This window comes from Taudactylus pleione, unplaced genomic scaffold, assembly GCF_031769625.1.
Source record: "Taudactylus pleione unplaced genomic scaffold, aTauple2 ptg000635l, whole genome shotgun sequence".
Taxonomy (NCBI): Eukaryota; Metazoa; Chordata; class Amphibia; order Anura; family Myobatrachidae; genus Taudactylus; species Taudactylus pleione.
Genome location: NW_028285037.1, coordinates 764,825 through 786,289, shown reverse-complemented (window position 1 = coordinate 786,289; position 21,465 = coordinate 764,825). Strand labels below are relative to the sequence as shown.

Below are 21,465 nucleotides of genomic sequence, written 5' to 3'. Positions count from 1 at the left end.
TGAGGGGAGATATACAGGGAGACAGGAGCCAGCCTCTCTGATACAGACTGTATAACCTGACCTGAGGGGAGGTATACAGGGAGACAGGAGCCAACCTCTCTGATACAGACTGTATAACCTGACCTGAGGGGAGGTATACGGGGAGACGGGAGCCAGCCTCTCTGATACAGACTGTATAACCTGACCTGAGGGGAGGTATACAGGGAGACAGGAGCCAGCCTCTCTGATACACACTGTATAACCTGACCTGAGGGGAGGTATACAGGGAGACAGGAGCCTCTCTGATACACACTGTATAACCTGACCTGAGGGGAGGTATACAGGGAGACAGGAGCCTCTCTGATACACACTGTATAACCTGACCTGAGGGGAGGTATACAGGGAGACAGGAGCCTCTCTGATACACACTGTATAACCTGACCTGAGGGGAGGTATACAGGGAGACAGGAACCTCTCTGATACATACTGTATAACCTGACCTGAGGGGAGGTATACAGGGAGACAGGAGCCTCTCTGATACAGACTGTATATAACCTGACCTGAGGGGAGGTATACAGGGAGACAGGAGCCAGCCTCTCTGATACAGACTGTATAACCTGACCTGAGGGGAGGTATACAGGGAGACAGGAGACAGCCTCTCTGATACATACTGTATAACCTGACCTGAGGGGAGGTATACAGGGAGACAGGAGCCAACCTCTCTGATACAGACTGTATAACCTGACCTGAGGGGAGGTATACGGGGAGACGGGAGCCAGCCTCTCTGATACAGACTGTATAACCTGACCTGAGGGGAGGTATACAGGGAGACAGGAGCCTCTCTGATACACACTGTATAACCTGACCTGAGGGGAGGTATACAGGGAGACAGGAGCCTCTCTGATACAGACTGTATAACCTGACCTGAGGGGAGGTATACAGGGAGACAGGAGCCTCTCTGATACACACTGTATAACCTGACCTGAGGGGAGGTATACAGGGAGACAGGAGCCTCTCTGATACAGACTGTATAACCTGACCTGAGGGGAGGTATACAGGGAGACAGGAGCCTCTCTGATACAGACTGTATATAACCTGACCTGAGGGGAGGTATACAGGGAGACAGGAGCCAGCCTCTCTGATACAGACTGTATAACCTGACCTGAGGGGAGGTATACAGGGAGACAGGAGACAGCCTCTCTGATACAGACTGTATAACCTGACCTGAGGGGAGGTATACAGGGAGACAGGAGACAGCCTCTCTGATACATACTGTATAACCTGACCTGAGGGGAGGTATACAGGGAGACAGGAGCCTCTCTGATACAGACTGTATATAACCTGACCTGAGGGGAGGTATACAGGGAGACAGGAGCCAGCCTCTCTGATACAGACTGTATAACCTGACCTGAGGGGAGGTATACAGGGAGACAGGAGCCAGCCTCTCTGATACAGACTGTATAACCTGACCTGAGGGGAGGTATACAGGGAGACAGGGACCAGCCTCTCCAGAGCCAGCTCAGCAATGACTGCTCAGCATCTGTGACAGGGAGGAGAGAGGAGGAGGAGGAGGAGTAACCCAATGGCGGGGAGCCTCCATTGAGGATCACACCATGGGCTTGGGGGAGAAGCTAACATGGCGAGCCTACCTCCCCCTGCTGACGAAGAGCCCCAGGGCAGTGGCCGCTTACTGTATTCGCCCCCTGCTGACTGAGTGCCTTGGACTAGTGGGGTGCGGGACCCATTTTCAGCACCAGCGGTGAGAGCTGCACCAATGCGGCTCCCTGCAAGCAGAGAGCCGCCTTACTCGTCCCACCGGCGTCCGGCTGCGACTGGAGTCCTCTGTGTAGTGTGATGAGGACTCGCTCGCCGGCGCCGGGAGTTGATGGAGAGGCAGCGCAGGTGTTTTGTAGGACGCCCAGCGCTGCCTACTCGTAAAACGAACAAAAAAAGGAAATAAATAAATTAGTTTGGGTCTGCTCCTTGTGTTTAGACATCTGGTGTGCTTTATTACCAAGCTTTCTGAAGAGCTTAATTCAATATTATGATGGAGGGGACAATGAAATAATACTGTCAGTGCTTTTTGGTGTAAGCCCTTCATGGGGCCCTTCATAGTGATATAATGCTGGAGGGACAGAGCATTATACAGTATATAAAATCCACCTTCATGGGGCCCTTCATAGTGATGTAATGCTGGAGGGACAGAGCGTTATACAGTATATAAAATCCACCTTGTTTTCACCCCGCAGGACTCAGCGAATCAACCCCCGAGATTGTGGTGAAGATTGAGAGAGGGGAAGATCCGTGTGTCTGCCAGGAATCCGCAGGTCCGTGCACTGATCAAATGACACATTTACTGCGGCTTTTACGCAGAGCTGTTCGGGTCCGCAGCTCGACGGTTATACACGGTGTGACCCCATCCGGATTGCTCGGACGACCATTGCAGTTTTCAAATAGCAGGTTTACCCTTGCGCAAATCTCATTGCAGCTGAAATAAGTGTGGTCACCCCCCCAGCACTCAGAATGTCACATATAGAAATCAGTACAAGCCTCTGCTAGGTGGGAGCCTCTACCCTGTGCTAGGTGGGAGCCTGTGCTAGGTGGGAGCCTCTACCCTGTGCTAGGTGGGAGCCTGTGCTGGGTGGGAGCCTGTGCTAGGTGGGAGCCTGTGCTAGGTGGGAGCCTCTACCCTGTGCTAGGTGGGAGCCTGTGCTAGGTGGGAGCCTGTGCTAGGTGGGAGACTGTGCTGGGTTGGAGCCTCTACCCTGTGCTTGGTGGGAGACTGTGCTAGGTGGCAGCCTGTGCTAGGTGGGAGTCTGTGCTGGGTTGGAGCCTGTGCTAGGTGGGAGACTGTGCTAGGTGGGAGCCTGTGCTGGGTGGTAGCCTGTGCTAGGTGGGAGCCTGTGCTAGGTGGGAGCCTGTGCTAGGTGGGAGCCTGTGCTTGGTGGGAGCCTGTGCTTGGTGGGACCCTGTGCTAGGTGGGAGCCTGTGCTAGGTGGGAGCCTCTACCCTGTGCTAGGTGGGAGCCTGTGCTAGGTGGGAGCCTGTGCTGGGTTGGAGCCTGTGCTAGGTGGGAGCCTGTGCTGGGTGGGAGACTGTGCTGGGTGGGAGCCTGTGCTGGGTGGGAGCCTGTGCTGGGTGGGAGCCTGTGCTAGGTGGGAGCCTGTGCTAGGTGGGAGCCTGTGCTAGGTGGTAGCCTGTGCTATTTGGGAGCCTGTGCTCGGTGGGAGCCTGTGCTCGGTGGGAGCCTGTGCTCGGTGGGAGCCTGTGCTGGGTGGGAGCCTGTGCTTGGTGGGAGCCTGTGCTAGTTGGGAGCCTGTGCTAGGTGGGAGCCTCTACCCTGTGCTAGGTGGGAGCCTGTGCTAGGTGGGAGCCTGTGCTAGGTGGGAGACTGTGCTGGGTTGGAGCCTGTGCTGGGTGGGAGCCTGTGCTGGGTGGGAGCCTGTGCTAGGTGGCAGACTGTGCTAGGTGGGAGCCTGTGCTGGGTGGGAGCCTGTGCTAGGTGGGAGCCTGTGCTAGGTGGGAGCCTGTGCTAGGTGGGAGCCTGTGCTAGGTGGGAGCCTGTGCTAGGTGGGAGCTTGTGCTGGGTGGGAGCCTGTGCTGGGTGGGAGCCTGTTCTGTTTGGGAGCCTGTGCTGGGTGGGAGCCTGTGCTGGGTGGGAGCCTGTGCTGGGTGGGAGCCTGTGCTAGGTGGGAGCCTGTGCTAGGTGGGAGCCTGTGCTAGGTGGGAGCCTCTACCCTGTGCTAGGTGGGAGCCTGTGCTAGGTGGGAGCCTGTGCTAGGTGGGAGACTGTGCTGGGTTGGAGCCTGTGCTGGGTGGGAGCCTGTGCTGGGTGGGAGCCTGTGCTGGGTGGGAGCCTGTGCAGGGTGGGAGCCTGTGCTGGGTGGGAGACTGTGCTGGGTGGGAGACTGTGCTGGGTGGGAGACTGTGCTAGGTGGGAGACTGTGCTAGGTGGGAGACTGTGCTAGGTGGGAGACTGTGCTAGGTGGGAGACTGTGCTGGGTGGGAGACTGTGCTGGGTGGGAGCCTGTGCTAGGTGGGAGCCTGTGCTGGGTTGGAGCCTGTGCTAGGTGGGAGACTGTGCTAGGTGGGAGACTGTGCTGGGTGGGAGCCTGTGCTAGGTGGGAGCCTGTGCTAGGTGGGAGCCTGTGCTAGGTGGTAGCCTGTGCTATTTGGGAGCCTGTGCTCGGTGGGAGCCTGTGCTAGGTGGGAGCCTGTGCTAGGTGGGAGCCTGTGCTTGGTGGGAGCCTGTGCTAGTTGGGAGCCTGTGCTAGGTGGGAGCCTCTACCCTGTGCTAGGTGGGAGCCTGTGCTAGGTGGGAGCCTGTGCTAGGTGGGAGACTGTGCTAGGTGGGAGCCTCTACCCTGTGCTAGGTGGGAGCCTGTGCTAGGTGGGAGCCTGTGCTAGGTGGGAGACTGTGCTGGGTTGGAGCCTCTACCCTGTGCTTGGTGGGAGACTGTGCTAGGTGGCAGCCTGTGCTAGGTGGGAGTCTGTGCTGGGTTGGAGCCTGTGCTAGGTGGGAGACTGTGCTAGGTGGGAGCCTGTGCTGGGTGGTAGCCTGTGCTAGGTGGGAGCCTGTGCTAGGTGGGAGCCTGTGCTAGGTGGGAGCCTGTGCTTGGTGGGAGCCTGTGCTTGGTGGGACCCTGTGCTAGGTGGGAGCCTGTGCTAGGTGGGAGCCTCTACCCTGTGCTAGGTGGGAGCCTGTGCTAGGTGGGAGCCTGTGCTGGGTTGGAGCCTGTGCTAGGTGGGAGCCTGTGCTGGGTGGGAGACTGTGCTGGGTGGGAGCCTGTGCTGGGTGGGAGCCTGTGCTGGGTGGGAGCCTGTGCTGGGTGGGAGCCTGTGCTAGGTGGGAGCCTGTGCTAGGTGGGAGCCTGTGCTAGGTGGTAGCCTGTGCTATTTGGGAGCCTGTGCTCGGTGGAAGCCTGTGCTGGGTGGGAGCCTGTGCTGGGTGGGAGCCTGTGCTTGGTGGGAGCCTGTGCTAGTTGGGAGCCTGTGCTAGGTGGGAGCCTCTACCCTGTGCTAGGTGGGAGCCTGTGCTAGGTGGCAGACTGTGCTAGGTGGGAGCCTGTGCTGGGTGGGAGCCTGTGCTAGGTGGGAGCCTGTGCTAGGTGGGAGCCTGTGCTAGGTGGGAGCCTGTGCTAGGTGGGAGCCTGTGCTAGGTGGGAGCTTGTGCTGGGTGGGAGCCTGTGCTGGGTGGGAGCCTGTTCTGTTTGGGAGCCTGTGCTGGGTGGGAGCCTGTGCTGGGTGGGAGCCTGTGCTGGGTGGGAGCCTGTGCTAGGTGGGAGCCTGTGCTAGGTGGGAGCCTGTGCTAGGTGGGAGCCTCTACCCTGTGCTAGGTGGGAGCCTGTGCTAGGTGGGAGCCTGTGCTAGGTGGGAGACTGTGCTGGGTTGGAGCCTGTGCTGGGTGGGAGCCTGTGCTGGGTGGGAGCCTGTGCAGGGTGGGAGCCTGTGCTGGGTGGGAGCCTGTGCTGGGTGGGAGACTGTGCTGGGTGGGAGACTGTGCTGGGTGGGAGACTGTGCTAGGTGGGAGACTGTGCTAGGTGGGAGACTGTGCTAGGTGGGAGACTGTGCTAGGTGGGAGACTGTGCTGGGTGGGAGCCTGTGCTAGGTGGGAGCCTCTACCCTGTGCTAGGTGGCAGCCTGTGCTGGGTTGGAGCCTGTGCTAGGTGGGAGACTGTGCTAGGTGGGAGACTGTGCTGGGTGGGAGCCTGTGCTAGGTGGGAGCCTGTGCTAGGTGGGAGCCTGTGCTAGGTGGTAGCCTGTGCTATTTGGGAGCCTGTGCTCGGTGGGAGCCTGTGCTAGGTGGGAGCCTGTGCTTGGTGGGAGCCTGTGCTTGGTGGGAGCCTGTGCTAGTTGGGAGCCTGTGCTAGGTGGGAGCCTCTACCCTGTGCTAGGTGGGAGCCTGTGCTAGGTGGGAGCCTGTGCTAGGTGGGAGACTGTGCTGGGTTGGAGCCTCTACCCTGTGCTAGGTGGGAGCCTGTGCTAGGTGGGAGCCTGTGCTAGGTGGGAGACTGTGCTGGGTTGGAGCCTGTGCTAGGTGGGAGCCTGTGCTAGGTGGGAGCCTGTGCTAGGTGGGAGCCTGTGCTAGGTGGGAGCCTGTGCTAGGTGGCAGACTGTGCTAGGTGGGAGCTACTACCCTGTGCTAGGTGGGAGCCTGTGCTGGGTGGGAGCCTGTGCTGGATGGGATCCTGTGCTAGGTGGGAGCCTGTGCTTGGTGGGAGCCTGTTCTGGGTGGGAGCCTGTGCTGGGTGGGAGCCTGTGCTAGGTGGGAGCCTGTGCTAGGTGGGAGACTCTGCTGGGTGGGAGCTTGTGCTGGGTGGAGGCCTGTGCTAGGTGGGGGCCTGTGCTAGGTGGGAGCCTGTGCTAGGTGGGAGCCTGTGCTTGGTGGGAGCCTGTGCTAGGTGGGAGCCTGTGCTAGGTGGCAGACTGTGCTAGTTGGGAGCCTCTACCCTGTGCTAGGTGGGAGCCTGTGCTTGGTGGGAGCCTGTGCTTGGTGGGAGCCTGTGCTAGGTGGGAGCCTGTGCTGGGTGGGAGCCTGTGCTGGGTGGGAGCCTGTGCTGGGTGGGAGCCTGTGCTGGGTGGGAGCCTGTGCTGGGTGGGAGCCTGTGCTGGGTGGGAGCCTGTGCTGGGTGGGAGCCTGTGCTGGGTGGGAGCCTGTGCTGGGTGGGAGCCTGTGCTGGGTGGGTGCCTCTGCTGGGTGGGAGCCTCTGCTGGGTGAGAGCATCTGCTGGGTGGGAGCCTGTGCTAGGTGGGCGCCTGTGCTGGTGGGTCCTTCCCTCTGGTCTCTGTAGTGCCCTGTCATTGTGCTAGCATTGCATACTGATGCTCCTGTGTATCCATAGAGTACAGTGCGGCTAAATCTACACAGATCTAGTTACTTGGGGCCTGATTGTGTCAGACTCTATACTGATATTGATGCAGATGGACGATATTTTTTCCTCTGCGCATACGTCTGAGTCCCACCGCGCATGACACCTAATTATGTACATACAAAGTCTCAGCACAGATTAGAACACACAATGTGTAAGGGGCTGATTCAGAGACGGTGGTTGGGCACAGAGGGCCTGATTCAGAGACGGTGGTTGGGCACAGAGGGCCTGATTCAGAGGCGGTGGTTGGGCACAGAGGGCCTGATTCAGAGACGGTGGTTGAGCACAGGGAGCCTGAGTCAGAGACAGTGGTTGGGCCCAGAAGGCCTGATTCAGAGACGGTGGTTGGGCACAGAGGGCCTCTACCCTGTGCTAGGTGGGAGCCTGTGCTAGGTGGGAGCCTCTACCCTGTGCTAGGTGGGAGCCTGTGCTAGGTGGGAGCCTGTGCTAGGTGGGAGACTCTGCTGGGTGGGAGCCTGTGCTGGGTGGGAGCCTGTGCTGGGTGGGATCCTGTGCTGGGTGGGAGCCTGTGCTGGGTGGGAGCCTGTGCTGGGTGGGAGCCTGTGCTGGGTGGGAGCCTGTGCTTGGTGGGAGCCTGTGCTAGGTGGGAGCCTCTACCCTGTGCTAGGTGGGAGCCTGTGCTATTTGGGAGACTGTGCTGGGTTGGAGCCTGTGCTAGTGGGAGCCTGTGCTTGGTGGGAGCCTGTGCTAGGTGGGAGCCTGTGCTGGGTGGGAGCCTGTGCTGGGTGGGAGCCTGTGCTAGGTGGGAGCCTGTGCTAGGTGGGAGCCTCTACCCTGTGCTAGGTGGGAGCCTGTGCTAGGTGGGAGCCTGTGCTAGGTGGGAGCCTGTGCTAGTTGGGAGCCTGTGCTAGTTGGGAGACTGTGCTGGGTTGGAGCCTCTACCCTGTGCTAGGTGGGAGCCTCTACCCTGTGCTAGGTGGGAGCCTGTGCTGGGTGGGAGTCTGTGCTGGGTTGGAGCCTGTGCTAGATGGGAGCCTGTGCTAGGTGGGAGACTGTGCTGGGTGGGAACCTGTGCTGGGTGGGAGACTCTGCTGGGTGGGAGCTTGTGTTGGGTGGGAGCCTGTGCTGGGTTGGAGACTGTGCTGGGTTGGAGCCTGGGCTAGGTGGGAGCCTGTGCTAGGTGGATGCCTGTGCTAGGTGGGAGCCTGTGCTAGGTGGGAGCCTCTACTAGGTGGGAGCCTGTGCTAGGTGGGAGCCTGTGCTGGGTGGGAGCCTGTGCTGGGTGGGAGCCTTTGCTGGGTGGGAGCCTGTGCTGGGTGGGAGCCTGTGCTGGGTGAGAGCCTGTGCTGGGTGGGAGACTGTGCTAGGTGGGAGACTGTGCTAGGTGGGAGACTGTGCTAGGTGGGCGCCTGTGCTAGGTGGGCGCCTGTGCTAGGTGGGCGCCTGTGCTAGGTGGGAGACTGTGCTAGGTGGGAGCCTCTACCCTGTGCTAGGTGGCAGCCTGTGCTAGGTTGGAGCCTGTGCTAGGTGGGAGCCTGTGTTGGGAGCCTGTTCTAGGTGGGAGCCTCTACCCTGTGCTAGGTGGGAGCCTGTGCTAGGTTGGAGCCTGTGCTAGGTGGGAGCCTCTACCCTGTGCTAGGTGGGAGCCTGTGCTAGGTGGGAGACTGTGCTGGGTTGGAGCCTGTGCTAGGTGGGAGCCTGTGCTAGGTGGGAGCCTGTGCTAGGTGGGAGCCTGTGCTTGGTGGGAGCCTGTGCTACGTGGGAGCCTGTGCTGGGTGGGAGCCTGTTCTGGGTGGGAGCCTGTGCTGGGTGGGAGCCTGTGCTGGGTGGGAGCCTGTGCTAGGTGGGAGCCTGTGCTAGGTGGGAGACTCTGCTGGGTGGGAGACTCTGCTGGGTGGGAGCTTGTGCTGGGTGGGAGCTTGTGCTGGGTGGAGGCCTGTGCTAGGTGGGAGCCTGTGCTAGGTGGGAGCCTGTGCTAGGTGGGAGCCTGTGCTAGGTGGGAGCCTGTGCTAGGTGGGAGCCTGTGCTAGGTGGGAGCCTGTGCTAGGTGGGAGCCTGTGCTAGGTGGCAGACTGTGCTAGGTGGGAGCCACTACCCTGTGCTAGGTGGGAGCCTGTGCTGGGTGGGAGCCTGTGCTGGATGGGATCCTGTGCTAGGTGGGAGCCTGTGCTAGGTGGGAGCCTGTTCTGGGTGGGAGCCTGTGCTGGGTGGGAGCCTGTGCTAGGTGGGAGCCTGTGCTAGGTGGGAGACTCTGCTGGGTGGGAGCTTGTGCTGGGTGGAGGCCTGTGCTAGGTGGGGGCCTGTGCTAGGTGGGAGCCTGTGCTAGGTGGGAGCCTGTGCTTGGTGGGAGCCTGTGCTAGGTGGGAGCCTGTGCTAGGTGGCAGACTGTGCTAGTTGGGAGCCTCTACCCTGTGCTAGGTGGGAGCCTGTGCTAGGTGGGAGCCTGTGCTGGGTGGGAGCCTGTGCTGGGTGGGAGCCTGTGCTGGGTGGGAGCCTGTGCTGGGTGGGAGCCTGTGCTGGGTGGGAGCCTGTGCTGGGTGGGAGCCTGTGCTGGGTGGGAGCCTGTGCTGGGTGGGAGCCTGTGCTGGGTGGGAGCCTGTGCTTCGTGGGTGCCTCTGCTGGGTGGGAGCCTCTGCTGGGTGAGAGCATCTGCTGGGTGGGAGCCTGTGCTAGGTGGGCGCCTGTGCTGGTGGGTCCTTCCCTCTGGTCTCTGTAGTGCCCTGTCATTGTGCTAGCATTGCATACTGATGCTCCTGTGTATCCATAGAGTACAGTGCGGCTAAATCTACACAGATCTAGTTACTTGGGGCCTGATTGTGTCAGACTCTATACTGATATTGATGCAGATGGACGATATTTTTTCCTCTGCGCATACGTCTGAGTCCCACCGCGCATGACACCTAATTATGTACATACAAAGTCTCAGCACAGATTAGAACACACAATGTGTAAGGGGCTGATTCAGAGACGGTGGTTGGGCACAGAGGGCCTGATTCAGAGACGGTGGTTGGGCACAGAGGGCCTGATTCAGAAGCGGTGGTTGGGCACAGAGGGCCTGATTCAGAGACGGTGGTTGAGCACAGGGAGCCTGAGTCAGAGACAGTGGTTGGGCCCAGAAGGCCTCTACCCTGTGCTAGGTGGGAGCCTGTGCTAGGTGGGAGCCTCTACCCTGTGCTAGGTGGGAGCCTGTGCTAGGTGGGAGCCTGTGCTAGGTGGGAGACTCTGCTGGGTGGGAGCCTGTGCTGGGTGGGAGCCTGTGCTGGGTGGGAGCCTGTGCTGGGTGGGAGCCTGTGCTGGGTGGGAGCCTGTGCTGGGTGGGAGCCTGTGCTAGGTGGGAGCCTCTACCCTGTGCTAGGTGGGAGCCTGTGCTATTTGGGAGACTGTGCTGGGTTGGAGCCTGTGCTAGGTGGGAGCCTGTGCTTGGTGGGAGCCTGTGCTAGGTGGGAGCCTGTGCTGGGTGGGAGCCTGTGCTGGGTGGGAGCCTGTGCTGGGTGGGAGCCTGTGCTGGGTGGGAGCCTGTGCTGGGTGGGAGCCTGTGCTGGGTGGGAGCCTGTGCTGGGTGGGAGCCTGTGCTAGGTGGGAGCCTGTGCTAGGTGGGAGCCTCTACCCTGTGCTAGGTGGGAGCCTGTGCTAGGTGGGAGCCTGTGCTAGTTGGGAGCCTGTGCTAGTTGGGAGACTGTGCTGGGTTGGAGCCTCTACCCTGTGCTAGGTGGGAGCCTGTGCTGGGTGGGAGTCTGTGCTGGGTTGGAGCCTGTGCTAGGTGGGAGCCTGTGCTAGGTGGGAGACTGTGCTGGGTGGGAACCTGTGCTGGGTGGGAGACTCTGCTGGGTGGGAGCTTGTGTTGGGTGGGAGCCTGTGCTGGGTTGGAGACTGTGCTGGGTTGGAGCCTGGGCTAGGTGGGAGCCTGTGCTAGGTGGATGCCTGTGCTAGGTGGGAGCCTGTGCTAGGTGGGAGCCTGTGCTGGGTGGGAGCCTGTGCTAGGTGGGAGCCTGTGCTGGGTGGGAGCCTGTGCTGGGTGGGAGCCTGTGCTGGGTGGGAGCCTTTGCTGGGTGGGAGCCTTTGCTGGGTGGGAGCCTGTGCTGGGTGAGAGCCTGTGCTGGGTGGGAGACTGTGCTAGGTGGGAGACTGTGCTAGGTGGGAGACTGTGCTAGGTGGGAGACTGTGCTAGGTGGGAGACTGTGCTAGGTGGGCGCCTGTGCTAGGTGGGCGCCTGTGCTAGGTGGGAGACTGTGCTAGGTGGGAGCCTCTACCCTGTGCTAGGTGGCAGCCTGTGCTAGGTTGGAGCCTGTGCTAGGTGGGAGCCTGTGTTGGGAGCCTGTTCTAGGTGGGAGCCTCTACCCTGTGCTAGGTGGGAGCCTGTGCTAGGTTGGAGCCTGTGCTAGGTGGGAGCCTCTACCCTGTGCTAGGTGGGAGCCTGTGCTAGGTGGGAGCCTGTGCTAGGTGGGAGACTGTGCTGGGTTGGAGCCTGTGCTAGGTGGGAGCCTGTGCTAGGTGGGAGCCTGTGCTTGGTGGGAGCCTGTGCTACGTGGGAGCCTGTGCTGGGTGGGAGCCTGTTCTGGGTGGGAGCCTGTGCTGGGTGGGAGCCTGTGCTAGGTGGGAGCCTGTGCTAGGTGGGAGACTCTGCTGGGTGGGAGCTTGTGCTGGGTGGGAGCTTGTGCTGGGTGGAGGCCTGTGCTAGGTGGGGGCCTGTGCTAGGTGGGGGCCTGTGCTAGGTGAGAGCCTGTGCTAGGTGGCAGACTGTGCTAGGTGGGAGCCTCTACCCTGTGCTAGGTGGGAGCCTGTGCTAGGTGGGAGACTGTGCTGGGTTGGTGCCTGTGCTAGGTGGGAGCCTGTGCTGGGTGGGAGCCTGTGCTACGTGGGAGCCTGTGCTGGGTGGGAGCCTGTGCTGGGTGGGAGCCTGTGCTAGGTGGGAGACTCTGCTGGGTGGGAGCCTGTGCTGGGTGGGAGCCTGTGCTAGGTGGGAGCCTGTGCTAGGTGGGAGACTCTGCTGGGTGGGAGCTTGTGCTGGGTGGAGGCCTGTGCTAGGTGGGGGCCTGTGCTAGGTGGGAGCCTGTGCTAGGTGGGAGCCTGTGCTAGGTGGCAGACTGTGCTAGGTGGGAGCCTCTACCCTGTGCTAGGTGGGAGCCTGTGCTAGGTGGGAGCCTGTGCTAGGTGGGAGCCTGTGCTAGGTGGGAGACTGTGCTGGGTGGGAGCCTGTGCTAGGTGGGAGCCTGTGCTAGGTGGGAGCCTGTGCTAGGTGGGAGCCTGTGCTAGGTGGGAGCCTGTGCTAGGTGGCAGACTGTGCTAGGTGGCAGACTGTGCTAGGTGGGAGCCTCTACCCTGTGCTAGGTGGGATCCTGTGCTGGGTGGGAGCCTGTGCTGGGTGGGAGCCTGTGCTGGGTGGGAGCCTGTGCTAGGTGGGAGCCTCTGCTAGGTGGGAGCCTGTGCTAGGTGGGAGACTGTGCTAGGTGGGAGCCTGTGCTGGGTGGGAGCCTGTGCTGGGTGGGAGCCTGTGCTGCGTGGGAGCCTGTGCTGGGTGGGAGCCTGTGCTGGGTGGGAGCCTGTGCTAGGTGGGAGCCTGTGCTAGGTGGCAGTCTGTGCTAGGTGGCAGACTGTGCTAGGTGGGACCCTCTACCCTGTGCTAGGTGGGAGCCTGTGCTGGGTGGGAGCCTGTGCTGGGTGGGAGCCTGTGCTGGGTGGGAGCCTGTGCTAGGTGTGAGCCTGTGCTAGGTGGGAGCCTGTGCTAGGTGGGAGACTGTGCTAGGTGGGAGACTGTGCTAGGTGGGAGACTGTGCTAGGTGGGAGCCTGTGCTGGGTGGGAGCCTGTGCTGCGTGGGAGCCTGTGCTGCGTGGGAGCCTGTGCTAGGTGGGAGCCTGTGCTAGGTGGGAGACTGTGCTAGGTGGGAGCCTGTGCTAGGTGGCAGACTGTGCTAGGTGGGAGCCTCTACCCTGTGCTAGGTGGGAGCCTGTGCTAGGTGGGAGACTGTGCTGGGTGGGAGACTGTGCTGGGTGGGAGCCTGTGCTAGGTGGGAGCCTGTGCTAGGTGGGAGCCTGTGCTAGGTGGGAGCCTGTGCTAGGTGGCAGACTGTGCTAGGTGGCAGACTGTGCTAGGTGGGAGCCTCTACCCTGTGCTAGGTGGGATCCTGTGCTGGGTGGGAGCCTGTGCTGGGTGGGAGCCTGTGCTAGGTGGGAGCCTGTGCTAGGTGGGAGCCTGTGCTAGGTGGGAGCCTGTGCTGGGTGGGAGCCTCTGCTAGGTGGGAGCCTGTGCTGGGTGGGAGCCTGTGCTGGGTGGGAGCCTGTGCTAGGTGGGAGCCTGTGCTAGGTGGCAGACTGTGCTAGGTGGCAGACTGTGCTAGGTGGGACCCTCTACCCTGTGCTAGGTGGGAGCCTGTGCTAGGTGGGAGCCTGTGCTGGGTGGGAGCCTGTGCTGGGTGGGAGCCTGTGCTGGGTGGGAGCCTGTGCTGGGTGGGAGCCTGTGCTGGGTGGGAGCCTGTGCTGGGTGGGAGCCTGTGCTAGGTGGGAGCCTGTGCTAGGTGGGAGCCTGTGCTGGGTGGGAGCCTCTGCTAGGTGGGAGCCTGTGCTGCGTGGGAGCCTGTGCTGGGTGGGAGCCTGTGCTGGGTGGGAGCCTGTGCTGGGTGGGAGCCTGTGCTGGGTGGGAGCCTGTGCTAGGTGGGCGCCTGTGCTGGTGGGTCCTTCCCTCTGGTCTCTGTAGTGCCCTGTCATTGTGCTAGCATTGCATACTGACGCTCCTGTGTATCCATAGAGTACAGTGCGGCTAAATCTACACAGATCTAGTTACTTGGGGCCTGATTGTGTCAGACTCTATACTGATATTGATGCAGATGGACGATATTTTTTCCTCTGCGCATACGTCTGAGTCCCACCGCGCATGACACCTAATTATGTACATACAAAGTCTCAGCACAGATTAGAACACACAATGTGTAAGGGGCTGATTCAGAGACGGTGGTTGGGACCAGAGGGCCTGAGTCAGAGACAGTGGTTGGGCCCAGAAGGCCTGATTCAGAGACGGTGGTTGGGCACAGAGGGCCTGATTCAGAGACGGTGGTTGGGCACAGAGGGCCTGATTCAGAGACGGTGGTTGGGCCCAGAGGGCCTGATTCAGAGACGGTGGTTGGGCACAGAGGGCCTGATTCAGAGACGGTGGTTGGGCACAGAGGGCCTGATCCAGAGACGGTGGTTAGGCACAGAGGGTCTGATTCAGAGACGGTGGTTAGGCACAGAGGGCCTGTTTCAGAGACGGTGGTTGGGCACAGAGGGCCTGATTCAGAGACGGTGATTGGGCACAGAGGGCCTGAGTCAGAGACGGTGGTTAGGGCCAGAGGGTCTGATTCAGAGACGGTGGTTGGGCACTATGGGCCTGATTCAGAGACGGTGGTTGGGCCCAGAGGGCCTGAGTCAGAGACGGTGGTTGGGCCCAGAGGGCCTGAGTCAGAGACGGTGGTTGGGCATAGAGGGCCTGATTCAGAGACGGTGGTTGGGCACAGAGGGCCTGATTCAGAGACGGTGGTTGGGCATAGAGGGCCTGATTCAGAGATGGTGGTTGGGCCCAGAGGGCCTGATTCAGAGACGGACAGTAATGCAAACGCAGCTGCATTCTCGCAGGGATCGCAGGGACGCTCACTGCTGCCTTCTCATATCCTTACGACATTGTGCAACTGCGCAAACATTGGTAACATCGACGCACAGCAGTCAGCTATGCTCCATATGCGGCAGCGCTCCTGACACGCTGTGAGCTCTCGTGCTGCTGAAGAGATCACAGTGGCTAATTTATGCACGGCCCTGAGTGGCGTTTATACGATCAGACACGTTCTAAGCAGCCCCGAAACCATCCCCAAACGCTGACTACCTGTCACTCACTTTGCGAGTGGGTCCTCTGTGTGTGCGTAATCGCAATGCAGTCGCTGCCCGTGAGCAGTACAGTGTTCGCACATGCGGATTACCAACAATCGCCATCGTATCCGCCTCTAGCAGGCCCAGAGACGCTGAACCACCGCACTCTGATGGAGAGCGCCACAGGACTGGTGCAAGCTTGGATGGTACAGCTTCAGGGACACCAAGTGGTATTTCGGCATCTATGGACGCTGACAGTTGCGTCTCAGTCCTTCGGGTTGCACGGATGTGCGCCAGGGAAGGGTTCTGCAGCGGCATTCGCATAAAGACGCAGACTCCACTTCAGCAATAAATGCAGCAATAGAATGAGGCCCTTAGTGCTCCAAACATTCATACGTAGATTAGCACCTTACTGCGCTGTATATTATCAGATTGTTTCTGTATTATTGCTATCGTCATGCTGATCCTCCCTCTTACTATACATTTCATTATTAATAATGGTGAGTAACAGATTTTTCCGGAAATAAAAAGGATTTTTGTCTAATTTGCGCTATAAATAAGTATCGTGGGAATGTCAGAAAGTCTACCACTATAAATGTCGCTATTTCTTCAGGGTTTTCTAATCCCAGGATGCTCCGGTCCTTCCCCCTGTACTCCGCCCTCAGTTTTGTTGGTGTCCGGCAGGAGCTGGGTCACCATTATTATAACAGTGGGGCTGCTTCAAGCTTACTTTTATGATTTACCTTTTTTTCTAGTATTTTAAAGTGAGCAGCAGCAAAAGTCTGTCCCTCGGACGTCTGCGCTGCTGCTCCATCACCCCTCCGCGGCGCCGTGACACCAACCCTGGCTAGGAACTCCCAGCGGGGCTCTGAGTGGGACAAGCTAGGAGGCTCCCCCCGGCATCTTCACAGGTCTCCGGGAAGGCTGGGCCCAGTCTCCCTGTATACCGCACCCACGGGCCAGGTTATACAGCGCTATATCCTACCAGCCACTGCGCTCTGTGTAGTTGATTATAGTGCCAATTACAGATATACAGTGTAACGTTTATCTCTGCGTTTTGGATGTGACTTGTGCTAGCGCTGATCTCTACTTTCTATACTGTCAGCTTATACATTTCCCTCTATTCTTCTATATTCTGACATACTAAGATGTAGGGGGTTCATTGTACCTCACATCACCTATATTAGTGAGGGCTGTCACATACTATATAGCGCGGTTGCACACTACACTGTACCATAATTAGTGTTCACTGTAGCTCCCGTGGCAGACAGGGTTCCGGAGCTAGAGAGGGCAATTCCGCGCGCGCACCTGAAAAGTGGGCGTGGCCATTGAAAAGGGATTGTGTCTATAAAACGCGTCTCCTTTTCGTCACTCTTGAGGGCGTGCCCGGACACGCCGGGCTGCCCCCAAGCGCTGCTGACAGGTAAAATAGATGCCGGGCGCACGCGCCCAGCACCTATTCACCGGCAGTGACCGGGTCACCGCACATTTCCCCACCCGCGGGACCCTGCGACCCCCCTAGGCTGCCTTTTACACAGGTGCTGGCAAAGATTGTGGACCACTTAGCAATCCCCGTGGTAGCCCCCTCTGTGGGACGGTCACAGCAGGTGCTCCCTGCAAATCCTTTGCCCCCCATGGGTAGACATACTGTCTTCCTCAGTACAGAGTTTGGCTAATACCGCTACAGTTTTTCTATAAATGCTGCAAAATTAAAAGCCTTTACCTACTAAGCCTACTAAGCGTGCTGTTATCTTCCCAGTTATCTGACTCTGATATATCATCTGGGGAGGCAGAAGACGCAGATATATATATATATATATATCTCTCTCTCTCTCTCTCTCTCTCTCTCTCTCTCTCTCCCCCTCCCTCCCTCCCTCCCTCCCTCCCTCTCTTCGGTATTGCCGTATTATTTGGCACTGTTCCTGGAAAACAGTCTCCTGTTCAAAAAGGGCTCTGGAGGCCCTTTATTATTCTGGAGATATCCTATTTGGTCCAGATTTAGATAAAATTGTGACTACTTTTGCAGCATCCAAGATGGCGTTCTTGCCCTCTACATATAATACAAAGCCTCGGATGTCATCCTTTCGGTCCTTTCGCCCACATGGAAAAGCTAAGGGTCAGTTCTTTCCACGGCAGCAGGCATCAGCCAAGGCCTCCAAGCCTATGGCCAAACAAGCCTGGGCTACTAGACGTCCACTTACCAAGTCTGAAGACAAGCCTACAGCCTGACAGGGCGGGCCTCTCCCTGGGCTCCTAGGATGGGAGGCCGACTTCTTCAATTCGCCCAGGTTTGGCGTCAGACTACATCAGACACCTGGGTAAGAGAAGTGGTCTCCCACGGATATGCTCTATACTTCCTAAGGCGACCCCCCCAGCAGTTCTTTTGCACAGGGCCTCCATCGGACCCAAGCAATGCCCTGCTGCTCCAAAAAGACATTCAGTCCTTACTGAATTCAACAGTAATAATTCCATTCCCCTCCTCACATCAAGGCAAGGGCTATTATTCCACCCTTTTCCTGGTTCAGAAGCCCAACGGGTCTCATCAGCCAATCCTCAACCTCAAATCTCTTAACAAGTTTATCAGGGTGCTCAGATTTCTATTATCCTGCCTATGGAGCCTGGGGATTTTATGGTGTCTCTAGACATTCAGGACGCTTACCTACATATACCTATAGCGCCTTGTCATCAACAATATTTCCGGTTTGCTATCCTACAGCAGCATTACCAGTTTCAGGCCCTACCGTTTGGTCTCTCAACGACCCCTCAGGTCCAATATCATGGCAGTTATGGCGGCCTCCCTTTATCGTCAGGGGATCAGACTACTCCCGTACTTAGATGACCTCTTGCTGTTGGCCAGCTCCCCAGAGATTCTTCACCACTATCTGCAGGTAACAATTGCCTTCCTGCAAACGCACGGGTGGCTGAACAACTGAGAAAAAGTCTTCCCTTACACCTTCTTAAAGAATAGTGCATTTAGGAGCCCTCTTGGACTCTCAGGTTCAGAGGATCTTTCTAACAACAGACAAGATCTCCTTAATATAACACAGAGTGTGCAGACTTCACCGCAGTCGCCGAGTGTCAATTCACACTGCAATGCAGATATTGGGATCAATGGTGTCAACATGGTGGAGTTCGCTCAGTATCACTCCAGGCCCCTTCAACACCTGATCCTCTCCAGGTGGAACGGGCTACCCCATCTACTGGTGGCTACCGACATTCCATTTAGACAAGGGTCGCCCCTTTTGGATCCCGGACTGGGCTCTCCTCACCATGGACGCAAGCCTCCAAGGGTGGGGCACAGTGACCAGGCACAGTGACCAGCCAACACTCCTTCCAGGGCCGCTGGATCCCAGTCGAGGCAGAGTTACCAATCAATGTCTTGGAACTTTGAGCCATCTACAGAGCTCTCACTCACTCATATTTTTCAGGACAGGCCAGTACAAATACAGTCCGACAACGCCTCGGCAGTGGCCTACCTCAAATACCAAGGAGACAATCAGAGTTGGGAAGCAATGGCAGAAGTGTCCCACATTCTTACATGGACTGAACGCTATCTCCCAGCCATCTCCGCGGTATTCATCCCGGGAGTTCTCAATTGGGAAGCAGATTTCCTCAGCCGTCACGATGTGCATGCAGGAGAGTGGTCTCTACATCCAGAAGTCTTTCAGCTCCTGGTGGACAAATGGGTTCTGCCGGATGTGGATTTCATAGCCTCAAGACACAACCACAAACTTCCAGTATATGGAACCAGGAAAAGGGACCCCGACACAGCTTTCGTGGACGCCTTGTCAGTGAAATGGACCTTCCATTAGGCGTACCTCTTTCCCCCAATATCCCTGCTTCCTTGAGTTCTTCGGAAGTTCAAACTGGAAGGGGGCGGGGGCACAGTCCTGCTGATAGCTCCAGCTTGGCCCAGACTCCATTGGTAATCTTTAGAGTCTCTCCATAGACGTTCCTCTTCAACTTCCTCTATTAGTAGACCTGTTGTCTCAGGGTCCATGTCTACATCCGGACCTAGCCCGTCTGTCTTTAATGGCTTGGCTCTTGAGACATCCCTCCTAACGGCTAAGGGATTTTCCAGCTCTGTGGTCCAGATCATGCTCAGAGCACGTAAACCGGCCTCTGAGGGAGTGCGCATATCATGGGTACACACCCAATATGTCACTCCGATCCGCGGGATTGGATTACTTATCGTCTAGCGTGCACCTAGCCTTTGGACAACGAATGTATTTAATAGTTTTAAAACAGGTAAGCTTTACAATGGTAATTAATAGTTAACTGGCTGTTTGTTATGCAGTTGATTTCTATTTAATGGGATACGTTCACTATCCCAACAGCGGGGATTCCTGCAGTCAGAATGCCGAGGGTAAGTAGCGGGGATGAGGGGAGGGTTAGGCACTAGGGGGAGGGTTAGTGGGTAGGGTTAGGCACTAGGGGGAGGGTTAGTGTTAAGTACTAGGGGGAGGGTTAGGCACTAGGGGGAGGGTTAGTGTTAGGCACTAGGGGGAGGATTAGGCACTAGGAGGAGGGTTTGTGTTGGGTACTAGGGGGAGGATTAGGAACTAGGGGGAGCGTTAGGCACTAGGGGGAGGGTTAGTGTTAAGTACTAGGGGGAGAGGTTAGTGTTAGGTACTAGGGGGAGGATCAGGCACTAGGGGGAGGGTTAGTGTTAGGTACTAGGGGGAGGACTAGGCACTAGGAGGAGGGTTAGGCACTGGGGGAGGCTTAGGCACTAGGTGGACGGTTAGGCACTAGGGGGAGGGTTAGGCACTAGGGGGTGGGTTAGGGTTAGGCACTAAGTGGGGAGGGTTAGTGTTTGGTACTAGGGGGAGAGTTAGGGTTAGTGTTAGGTACTAGGGGGAGGGTTAGTGTGACCGGACGCCTTTCGCCTAGGCCGTCCCTGGTCACGGGTTAGCGCTTTTGGACTCCCACTCACCGTCAGTGACCGCCTGTCACTGACTCCGCCCACTGCGCCGTGGGCGTGTAACGATGCTGCCACCACCAAACTCTACCATCGGCGTTTGGAACCGCTTACTAGGTACACTCAGGCTCCTGCCTTGGAACCTGGAACCGCTTCTGCTGCGTATGCATTTGATTAACTGCGGACACACCTCCTGTTTGGTGTCGGCTGTTCCCACCTGATCCCTCGCAATGGACCAGGTCTGCACGGTAGCTGGCAGAGGGCGTGAACTTGGAGACACGGAGCTCTTACCCAGAACAGCAGGAGAACGGAATAGCGTTTTTGCGCAATTCTGTTGGTCGCAAGATTGAGGCAATTGGTAAAGGCAAACGGTGTTTATTTGCTCAATGTCTTAAAGAAGACCCTCCCTTCCATCTGAAGGGGAATATCACACAGAAATCAAACAGCAATTCTCCACAAAGGATTTCCAAAGATGTACCACATACAGGAATCTTATCAGCAGGTCTTCTCCACACAGAAGTTACAGGGTTGTACCATACAGGGCTCACAGTCCCTCTTTTTATGTCATTCTAACACACATTACCACAGGGGGTAAGCCCACCTTGTGGTTTCCAACCAATCACCTTAAGTGCATGTGCTAGCCACATGCACATTTAACATTGTCCCCTATGGACAGTGGGGAGTGGTCACTCCCCTGAGCCTGAGACTACCTGGTGTTTTGGTCACCACCCAGGAGTCAGCTCGTCTAGGGCTGGGGGAGGTTTTCCTAAAAAAACCATACTTCCAGGAATCTGCTAAGGGACCAGCCCAGCCACCTAAACTTTATACACAACTGATTTATCATACATTATACTGTCTCCTAAAATGTTGGTATAACATGTCACAGGAAATAGTAAATGACATTCATCCTGATTCCTTATCAATCAGTTTTTCATTTCCAACCTTATCACATTCAGTGACATCCAAAAGGTTCTTAAAAACAAATTGTCTTTTCAAAGGAAGTTCTGTACATGTAGTGTTTGGCTATATGACACCTTCACACCTTCACACAGAGAACTTCCAGTCACCCTATTCATCACACCTCCTGCTAAGGGAACCACAATCAGCATCTAGTATCTGCAGACACAGAGGCTGCTCATGTCTTATACAGGTATATATGCATTTTCTCTACACAATATACATTTAAATCATATAGTGCACAGCCTATTAAATATACGTTGCCTCATGCACTAATGCATTGCAGCAATACATATATACTTTAATACAGTTTATTATAAACCATGTGCAGTGTGCTTTTACACTGTCCTTTTAAAAATGACGGCACAGCACGGGGGTTAACCCCTTCACTGCTGTGGCAGCCATTAACCCCGTGTGGCCTGCCTCCGGCCACAGTTAGGCACTAGGGGGAGGGTTAGTGTTAAGTACTAGGGGGAGGGTTAGGCACTAGGGGGAGGGATAGGGTAAGGCACTAGGGGGAGGGTTAGTGTTAGGTACTAGGGGGAGGGTTAGGCAGTAGGGGGAGGGATAGGGTAAGGCACTAGGGGGAGGGTTAGTGTTAGGTACTAGGTAGAGGGTTAGGCACTATGGGGAGAGTTAGTGTTAGGGGGAGGATTAGGCTCTAGGAGGGTTAGGTACTAGGGGGAGGGATAGGGTGCGGGGAGGTTAAGGTTAGACACTGGGTGGAGGGTTAGGTTTAGGGTGCAGGTAAGGGGAGGTTAGGGTTAGGCACTAGGGGGGAGAGTTAGGTACTAGGGGGAGGGTTAGTGTTAGGTACTAGGGAGAGGGTTAGGCACTAAGGGGAGGGTTAGGTGCTAGGGGGAGGGTTAGGCACTAGGGGGAGGGTTAGGCACTAGGGGGAGGGTTATTCACTGGGGAGGGTTAGGTACTAGGGGGGAGGGTTAG

General features: G+C 57.6%; 1 protein-coding gene across 4 annotated transcripts in view; it reads left to right on the top strand.

Annotated features, from left to right (window-relative positions):
* Window positions 1-21,465, top strand: part of LOC148479129 (uncharacterized) — a 51,177-nt gene that overhangs the window by 16,473 nt on the left and 13,239 nt on the right. For 3 of the 4 annotated variants that reach the window (XM_088454911.1, XM_088454912.1, XM_088454913.1), the window contains exon 3: window positions 2,229-2,306. The exons of the other annotated variant lie outside the window; for it this stretch is intronic. In XM_088454911.1, the coding sequence (XP_088311037.1) occupies window positions 2,229-2,306 (78 nt within the window). The remainder of the gene's footprint in view (window positions 1-2,228; window positions 2,307-21,465) is intronic. 4 annotated transcript variants of the gene reach the window in all.